This window comes from Xiphophorus hellerii, chromosome 23 (assembly GCF_003331165.1).
Source record: "Xiphophorus hellerii strain 12219 chromosome 23, Xiphophorus_hellerii-4.1, whole genome shotgun sequence".
Taxonomy (NCBI): domain Eukaryota; kingdom Metazoa; phylum Chordata; class Actinopteri; order Cyprinodontiformes; family Poeciliidae; genus Xiphophorus; species Xiphophorus hellerii.
In genome coordinates this window covers 10,492,054-10,502,281 of record NC_045694.1, presented here as the reverse complement: position 1 = coordinate 10,502,281, position 10,228 = coordinate 10,492,054, and the positions used below count along the sequence as shown (strand labels likewise).

The 10,228-nt window shown below is 38.0% G+C and overlaps 1 protein-coding gene across 1 annotated transcript; it reads left to right on the top strand.

Annotated features, from left to right (window-relative positions):
• Positions 1–587: 587 nt before the first annotated feature.
• LOC116714115 (uncharacterized) lies at positions 588–1,831 on the top strand. Its single transcript, XM_032554442.1, has one exon. It carries the CDS (start codon positions 685–687, stop codon positions 1,327–1,329), a length of 645 nt encoding a protein of 214 aa, XP_032410333.1. The 5' UTR covers positions 588–684; the 3' UTR covers positions 1,330–1,831.
• The last annotated feature ends 8,397 nt before the right edge of the window (positions 1,832–10,228 follow it).

Genomic DNA, 10,228 nt, shown 5'->3' with positions numbered 1-10,228 from the left:
ATCCTCAAAGAGACACAAAAGGCTCACTTTGAAAAAGAACTTTCTGCCCTTAATGCTGGTAAGCCAATCTCAAAGCAGAGCCCTCTACAAAAGCTCAGTCCAATCCTGCAGGATGGTCTCATCTCTGTCGGTGGCCGACTCAAACACTCAGAAATTGAGAACTTGGAAAAAAGTCCATTAATTCTCCCTAAACACAGTCACATCTCTCTCCTGCTCACTCGTCATCACCACGAGCTAGTGGAACATCAAGGCCGTCATCTGACGGAAGGAGCCATCAGGGCTGCAGGACTGTGGCTTTTAGGGTGCAAAACACTTGTCAACTCAGTGATCCACAAATGTGTAACCTGCCGCAAATTGCGTGGGAAAGTAGAACAACAACTCATGGCGGCTCTACCACCTGAACGCCTAAAGACTTGTTCTCCTTTTACTTATGTTGGCCTCGACGTTTTCGGGCCCTGGACTATTACTGCCAGACGCACCAGGGGCGGACTAGCTGAAAGTAAGAGATGGGCCATTATGTTTACCTGCATGAGTTCAAGGGCTGTCCATATTGAGGTAATCGAATCTCTAGACACCTTCAGCTGCGTAAATGCCCTCCGTCGCTTCTTTGCTCTAAGAGGTCCCGCCAAACAGTTGTTGTCAGATCGGGGCACCAATTTTGTTGGGGCTTCCAAGGAACTAGGAATGGACAAATCAATGCAGAAGTATCTAACAGAGCAAGGTTGCAGCTGGGAGTTCAATCCTCCACATGCGTCTCACATGGGAGGTTCTTGGGAGCGCATGATCGGAGTTGCCCGCAGAATCCTGGACTCCATGTTGCTGCGAAATAAGATACAGTTGACTCATGAGGTGCTATGCACACTCATGGCCGAAATAACAGCCATCATAAACGCAAGGCCACTTGTCCCAGTGTCGTCGGATCCAGAGAACCCCTTTGTTCTATCCCCATCGATGCTCATTACACAGAAATCTTGCCTTCAACCTCCACCCGGAGACTTCTTGGATAAAGACCTTTACACCAAACAATGGAGACAAGTTCAAGCTCTTTCCAACCAGTTTTGGACACGCTGGAGGCATGAGTATTTGCCCACATTGCAACAAAGACAGAAATGGACTGTATCATGTAGAAACCTTCAAGTTGGTGACCTAGTTCTGCTAAAGGACGCGCAAGTTACACGCAACAGCTGGCCCATGGCAAAGGTTAATGCAACATTCCCAGGCAAAGACAGTCGAGTAAGAAAGATCGAGGTAAAGGGATGGAGTCAAGGTTGTGTAAAGACATTCATGCGACCAGTTACAGAAGTTATCCTTCTCATGCCAAAGGACTGAATGTTTAATGGATTGTTTAGTATAGTGGCCTCCTTAGTGTAGTGGCCAGGCGGGGAGTGTGTTGTCCTTAAGACATTCCTATAAATAAGTAAGTTCATAAGGTTGAATAAATAATTCTAAAAGTATTTCATTGTAATTAAAATGATTGCAAGTTGTTTAGACAAACAATTTATGCTTTATATAAGTTTTTATAAAGAATGCTTTATCGGTAAATTCTACTTCCGGTTCCGGTTACATACTTCCGGTTCCGGTTACGTACTTCCGGTATTCCGTTTTTGCTAAAAACAAAGGTTCACATGCAAGAGGCAGCATGGAAATGTTATCCGATGCCATCCACTCTGAATTATCATGCAGGAACGCCGTAAGTTACATCATATGGCAGTTTATACTGTTTAGTTGGATGTTATTGTTGATTTTCCTGTAATGTTATTTTAGCGAACTTGAACCACTTAATTTGGGCATATATCTCTTTACATGTTGAGATAGAGTATATTTTCTGTCATTTCAGTTTTCACCACATGTTCATGAAGACAATTAAACAAGCTGCAACTGAACTCCAGGGTCTTCATTTGTGGTTTAACTCGGTGTCACCAACAGCTACGTTGAAAACACTACAGTATATGCAATGTTAAGTTATCCAGTGTTACTCTGTTCTGCTTTTTATAGATATTTGTAGGATGTGGATTAATTCAAAAATAAAACTCACTGGTTTTTTTTATACAAAAGTCCATTCTTTGAAGACAGGGAGAAAAAGAAGTCCCGAGTGATCATAAATACCATGACCTTTATGCAGGACAGTGCTTCTCTGCTTTTCCAGCCAAAGGTAAATGAAAATGATCTCCCATCTTTCTCATCTGGGTAGAATCCCATTGAGAACATGAACTTTTCTCAAACAGTACAGACAATGCACCGCCTTGCAAAAAGGGTTTATACTTCACATTTTGTCACATTACAACCACAGACCTTTAATGTGATATGAGTGTGGGTCATACATAGCAGACTAACACAAAATGGTGCAAGAAAAAAAAAGCTTAATTCTCAGTTTTTTGCTAGTAAAAATCTGAAAAGTGTGGTGTGCATTTTTATTCAAGCCCTTTCTGAGTAATTTCTAAATAGTCTTTAGGACTGAAGTTTTTGCCCATCTGACTCTGAAAAATAGCTCAAGATCAATCACATTAAATGGGAAGCATCTGTAAACTACAATTTTGGAGTTATGCTACAAATTCTCCATAATTTTCACGTCTGAATTTGATCTAAGCCATTCTGTTTGCTATTTAGTGTCCATGTCATGACGTCCAGATTTCTGAATTACTAATAGACATTAGCAGCTCCTCCAGAGTTACCATGGGCTTCTTGTGTAAATGTTATTCTTCCATTTTGATATTGTTCTAGTCTTTAAACTGCTCTCTTCATTATGTTCTGTAATAATCTTTGAGATATTTATAGAAGAGCTGTATTTACTTTAAGATTAGCTTAACCACAGGCAGAATCCTTTTACAGATTAGGCGATTTCTAAAGAAAACTGGTTTGATTGGTGCTGCTGGATTTTGCGTATTGGTGTGAATAGGGGTTAATACATAAGCATGCCAAAGATCATAGACAAAGAAATGGTTTCTCTTCTCAGAGGATCCATGTTTAATAATTTGGATTATCTGAGAATCATATTTTTCCTTTATTTTATACCCAAACTTCATGTGTCCACATTAGGTTCAAAGCAAGTGAGAATTAGAAACAAAATATTGTCTGCTTGGTGAGCATTTCAGTGTCCAGTTCCCTCCAAACAACATTCTCTGAAGAGTTTGGCTCAGTCTGCAGTCCAGTAAGCCAGCTGTTTGTTTCTAGTACAGTCGGCAAGGCTGTGCCAAACCTGTAATCGCTCTGCTGCGCCCTAAACTGCTTCTGATGTCTGAGTAAATACACCACATGATGAGTTGAATCCAGGTGCACACATAGTAACTTTAGCACATGCTGCTTGCGCACTTTTATTTCTAACACACAAAAGATAACTTAAATTATAGTGGAAGGCCTATTTTAACCTGGATGCAGCAGTTTTCATAAACATCTTGTCCAAGTGGAGTTTGAGAAAGTGAGTAGTAGCTGAAGGGCTTTTTATTTTTTTCCTACAAAGAAACCACAGGGTGCTGTATTTTCAGAGCACATGAATACAAAACTGGGTTGAGTTTTGGTTTTGCAATTGAATCTATTGCCTGCAACACTTTTTTTCAGGTACTAACTCCCTAGGCACACAAAGCATAAGTCAAGGGTCTATCACTTGGATTCGGCAGACAAAGAAGGATGGTGCTGATCTTGGTTTTTTCTATCAGCATCTGAATCCCCACCTCAGCACTAAGGAGACACACTAACAGTGAAGAATTAGACATTAGAGCAACAGGCCAACCCTTGAGGGACATGCACTCAATAATCTCATGACTGCAGGGGTTCAGACTTCTAAAATGCTTCAAGTGTTTCTGTCACCTTAGTGTGGATCAGTCACAGATGGAATAAAAGCATTGCCAGAGGGTTTTTTTCAGCATGGATAGCAGTGTTTAATGTGGTGAGAGAGTTTATTTCTTTGTGTCTTTTAGATTGGAAGGAGTTGGAAAGTTTTTTAAGTCCAGCATAATGGGAAAATGTAGGTCAAAACAATAGAGGCTTAGCTGTAGTTGTTGTATTATTCTGAAAACTGAATCAAACAACAAATGCATCTCCCTTACGATTTGGAGCATTAATGTGTTTCCGTTTTGTATGCTTGAAGAGTCTACAGACTGACAACGTCCTGGTTGGGCCTGGCTCTGAAAGAGAGTACGGTTAAAACGGAAAGGGCAACCTGCAGGAACATCACAGACATTCATTATCATTCTCCATAGCATTCCCTGGTGATATTTAACAAAGGGACTTTTATTTGCCAGCCTCTAATGAGCCTGGGAAAAATAACCTTTCCGAATTGTCAGAACCAGTGTCACCTGTCAGAGGAGATTGGAGCAAGTTTATTTTTGGATATGCTATATGCATTTATACCAATAGCTGTTTGATTGGGGCTTTGGATCTTAGAGTCAAATCTACTGAAGTACTGACAATACTTTGTTTCATTTTACTGCTTTAAAAATACATATGTTTTCAGTCAAGATTGAAAAATATTACTATTAGAAGAAAGTATCCATATAACCTGTAGCTTGACTTCTTGTTTTCAAAGTATCTTTATACAGTGATATTACAGCAACAGTTTGAGATTATTTAAATCCACAAAGTGGAAGGGAAGTCAATAGTAAAAGTAAGTGCGGCTCACATTATGCTAATTATTTGGGAACCAAAATCATAAATTTATTCTAATGTTACTATGCCTCTAAATGGCTGCTACACATAAAAGATATTGAAAGTCAATGAAACAAACAGTTCATTTGCACTTTGGTTGCCACACATACATATACATATATTCATAAACATTTTTAGTGAAGAAATTGGATGCATTGTTGTGCCTAGAGTTGCTAGCAGCAATAAGCTGCATTACAATTAACACATAACCAACTAGTGGTTTTCAAACTTCCAGTTTGAACTGCGTGCAAATCTAAACATACCATAATTATGATATTAATGTCATGCACAGTGTAGTGCAAAACTAAAGTTTTTTCAAGCCTCCTGTGTACCAGGGGTCTGCAATAACGCTCAGAATGTACAATATAAAGTTTGCAGACTCTATAATCATAGCTTTTAGCATGTAATTCCTACATTTTTTTTCTTGTCTGCCTTTTTTTAATATACAGATATAAGCTTTAGCAGCATTCACTCTACAAAACCTATCTGAGAATCTCTGTCACAGAACCACTAAGGTTTAAAACCAAAACCAAAAATATAACCATTAAACCTCTATGCTGGTTATTTTGCTGTCAGCAACTGTAAATCATTATACTGCACTCCGGGGCTAAAAGAACAGCTCAGCAAAATTACAAAATAATCAGGAGCAAAATTGAAAGCCTTGACAAAAATAGAAATTATTGTAAATGGTGTTAAGTGCACTGCAGAAAGATGCAAATGACATCTGGATTACAGATATGCAAATTTGCCCTGATGATTTTGCAGAAAAAACAGCTTTTCTCTCTAGTTTATAATGAGCATTTCCAGGCTGGACAATGACATTTAAATATGATGAGTCTGAATTATGAGAACAGCAGTACAAGAGACTCAGCTAAAAACACAGTGAAGTACTTAAACAACAACAACAGACAATATCTATTTAAACAATATAGCTGCAACATGCAAATAGGAAATAATTAATAGTAACCCTAATCATAAAAATCCCAATCTCAGTCCTGCTGGTCTGTAGTTTCTTCATAAAGTCATCCAATGCAAAACATAGTAAGACTCTTCAATAGAAAATAAGCCAACTACTTTAAAATTTTAATATATTCTTTGGTAATGACACATGATCAATATTAAACACCCAGAGTGCTTAAACATGAAATGCCTTGGCATTATTATTCTGCGTGATTACTCGCTGAACAGCCAAAACATTGACATCACAGACAGATTAAGTGGGAAACACAGATCATCTCATTACAATGGCTGTCAGGAGGTTTTGTGAAGGTTAGTGCTGAAACCGGATCAACACAGGAGAAGCTCAGGAGGCTTTAGATGTTTCTCACAACAGCCCCTTACTTGGCTGAAGAAAATAGGGCAAAAACAGGAAGGATTGTCAGGAATGCGAAAGTGGAAAAAGAAATCTGTGTTGCTGCAGGTTAGTCTCAGTAAGACGTTTATAAGCACATTTCTCCCTCTTTAAAAGCACTAAATGTCAAATTTTAAAAATAGGATTTTAAAAATTTCTATAACTTACAAAATCATATTGAATAGATTCAGAGAGAACAGAAATCTTCTAAAAAGAGGAAAGAATGGTAGGTTACTTATTGTACTCTCCAAGAGGTGAAACAATCCAAAAGCTATTCTAAATTAATTTAAGAGTTATTGCAACACATATCGCTGATTCTGATTCACGCCTACCAGCCTAATTTGTATCTTCCTTTTCCTTCAGAAAGTCTTTTATTCTTTGTGGCATAAATTCAACAAGTTGTGTCCATACTAACTGGTGCAAATTAGCTGTTTCTAAAACCTCCCAATTTTAAGTCACAATCAACTGGCACTGGGCCGTTACCAAGCAACGCCAGCTGAGCTCAGCCCATCACCTAGCAACCCAAGCAGAGCTCCAACACATTTAGTCAGCTGGTTTTACTGCTGTATGCACTGTGAAATGGCTGCAGGAAAAGACAACTGTTTTGTTATTGACTTACCACTGAGAAACGACATGTTCAGTTTCAAAAGTGGTTGTATAATTGCGCATCTGTTTTGCAGCCATTTTCACATGTGAGTGTAAATGTTGAGTTGGGGGGTGTGATCAGCAACAACTTATCTGGACAAGAGGCCATGAAACAGCTCATTATGATAAGATATCAAAGTAGGCAGAACTGCCCAGACTAAAATCTCGTTATCTAAGACTGACTTTGTTAATTTGTTCAAGGAGGCATGGTAGGCCACCAATAAGCAATATTTGGCATTATAAGACCAAATGTGTGGAACAAATATTAGCTTTAATGTTTATGACAAATCCTGTCCCTCCAATCTCAATGTTGGGGCTAAAATTGAGACTCAGAGGCCACAAACTCATTCTTATAATCTGATTTGCCCATTTTGATAAATTGCAAGATGTATTTATTGTTCATAACTAACTGGAGTGGCATCTGGTGTTGTTTTGTGCTCATCTGCTACAAGGTTTAACTTGTTCTACATTCACACCTTGGTTGTACTACGTCATTGTAGGAGCTTCTGCTGCCTTTTTGTAATCTCAGTCTCATTTTCCTCTCTGGAGATTTTCTCTTTTTCAACCAAATCTTTGTGAAGCAACGTCAAAGTGTTTCTCCCCTTGAAAAGTCATCAATAAAGACCTGTATCTGAAGTGGACGACAGAGCAATGGACATAGATGGTGTATTAAACTGATAAAACAAACAAAAAAAAGACTCTTTCTTCTACATGGCTGTTTGTACTGATATAGAAGGGTTTGTGAAGAACTCTGCCCAGGCAACAGATCTTCAGAAAGGAGAAAAATATTTTAAAGCTGTATTCTGAAAGAAAAAGAAGAACAAAGAAAGACTTATTGTTGGGTGATGTGTGTAGTAGTGCTTCAGAAACTTGAAAAGATGTTCTCCAAACATCACATCCTGCTGCACTTCAAATCCAACAACAGTCTCAGACAAAAAAGTTATTCACTCCAAGGATAAAAAACCCAAACACATGTTGAACAAAGTGGCTCATGCCGTTCAGCTCAGTCAGAAGTCCTCACATCTTTATATGGGAGAAACTAAATTCTTTGCTGCCCCTCCAGACAAAGATCAGCTGTCCACTTATCTTTTGAAAGATTAGGGTGTTTTTTAAGGACGGGAACACATATCTTGGATAGAGTAAATAAATAAGACAAAGATAAAAAAACCCAAAAAGAGCAATTGGTGTCTGGTTTCATGAATCAAACTTAGTGTTCCTACTTAGTAGTAGAGGTCATTCAAGATGTTTTGTTCAATTCAATTCAGTTGATTTATGCAGCGCTTAGTCACAATCCATCATTTCTGGGTGCTTTCCTAAAGAAAGTCAACTCAGTTCAATACATTCCAATTGATCCTAGTTATAAAAACAGTGCATTAAGCTCAGGTTGTGTAAAGTTTTCTATTTAAGGAAATCGAGCAGATTGCATCGAGCCATTCACTTACATGCTGGACAAGCATGTTAGCGACAGTAGAAAATCGCTTGCATTATGTTGCTGACTTTGAATAGTTTTTATATTAAAGAAAAGTAAGAAGTTAATCACAACAGTGGCTCCTCTAGTGACTTCAACATATGCATGGCACAATTTTCAGAGTTTTGTTCCTAAGCATTGTACATGAGTATTTTCCTGCTATTTCACAATGCAGTACTTTGTGTTGGTGTGCAACATAAGAGCCCCGATAAAATACACTTAAGTCTGGGGTTGGACCATGATGAATGATAGCTTTTGCAAGGCACTGTAAGCTGACAGGCTTGTGAGGAGACAAATGTGAAGTATTTTAAAGGCAACCTTTAAAATAATCATCTGACTGCAAAGTTTTCATGTTTTCAAAATTTTGCTTATGCTGCAAAAATTTCTGACATGGTATGATCCAAGGGAAGAAGTCCCATTGTTCAGTTGTTTCCTGGACCTCAAGGTTAAATTTTGTGCTTGTTTTCCTGAAAAAAAGTTATTTCAAAGAAATATCACCAGAACATTTGAAAGACAATTTGAAAGGCAAGCAGAAAACTGATGTCAGCAAAGCAGTTCTGCAGGAATATCATATACTTCTTCTGGTTCACACAAAAAGAATGAATTAGAAATGTTACCAAGCAGAGTCCAAGTATAAAAGAAAACTGAGATGCTGTCAGCAGAGTTTACACACCATGTTTCTTTTTTTCCCCTTGAGCAAATAAATTTACATGTCTTTGCATAAAAGAGAAAACTCCCTAGCGTGTGGACATGTATAGATTGTATTCTTGGAAAATATCTCTTCTTGTGGTCAACCTGCAACACTAAAACAACTAATAAAATAACGTTATGACTTGTCTCCGGGGTAATTGTGATAATGACAACTGTGTCTCATGGATGGGTCTGAAAATGGTAGAGAAAATCCTCAGTTCACTGAAACTGCAGAAATAGAGGGAAAGTGGAGGCAGTGACACTGTCCTATTTATGTTAGTGTGCAGGTGGGAGGTGAATGACTGAGAGCTTTTAATGCATTTTATCTGAGCCAAAGTGGAAAATGAGACGGAGTGGACAGGATGCTTGAAAAATACTTCTTAAAAAATCACAGGCCCGTAGTGAAGCTTGATTTTACAATTCTGCTTAACCATGAGATTAAAAAAAAACAAAACGTTTTTGATTTTCTTAGAAAATACAAGTTTCTACTTTTTACAGAATAATAAATGTTTAAGCATTTAATTCTGATCTGAGCTGATCAGACCATTTTCTTCCACATATTTGCTGTTTGGTGGCAAACGAGAAACGGAATTTCTTTTTTTTTCCTTTTAATACTGTTTTTTTTTCTTTACCATTTGTCTATAGTTGAAGGATTTGTGCAGTGCACCACTAGATGTGGACCTGTCAACCAATTGTCCTTCTGTATGCCCAACTACTGTCACAGTATAACAAACTTGAAATATTTCACACAACTTTGTTCAAGAAAAGAGATAAAATCACATTTGAGACTCTAATTGAAATAAGCTCCTGATTTATTCATTTTACAGATACTTTTTACTATAAAATCAATGAAACCTCACACAGCAGCATGTGTTTCACTCCATTGTGGAATCAGATTTAGCTCTGGAAGGACAGGATGTTGAATCAAACCCCTGAACCACCCACACAGATGAAACATCTTTAGAAACCAGCGGGCAAAAGAAGCACATCCTGTACACAGCTATGCTTTTCAATGTTCTGGGTGACATTCACAAGGTGCATAAACCACTCGGGGCAAGTAATTTCCTGTGTTTACACTTACATTTAAAGGTGACATGTGCTGCATTGTCCCTCAATAAATCACTGTCAAAAGAAGCCAATATGTTGTTCCAGAGCTTTTTTTTTTCTACCCCTACTCATAATGTTTGTCTGGCAGCTTGAAATTTACAGTAACAGGACAGGTTTTTGACTCAGGAGCTTCTGGTACAATGCTTATATTTCTGTACGTGTCAAGTTGAAGTTAAAGTTACTGCAGAGAAGTCCAAATAACAGTCAAAAAAACATCTCTTGCAAAGCAAACAAAAATTAAACCATTGGGATTCAGCAGAAGCTGGAGAGCATGACGGTTATTCCTGAGTCAGACAGGAAGGAAATGTCTTGGGATATAATGGTTA

Excerpts from the sequence above, each read along its gene's own strand:
- LOC116714115 (XM_032554442.1), top strand. The coding sequence starts at position 685 with ATGGACAAATCAATGCAGAAGTATCTAACAGAGCAAGGTTGCAGCTGG.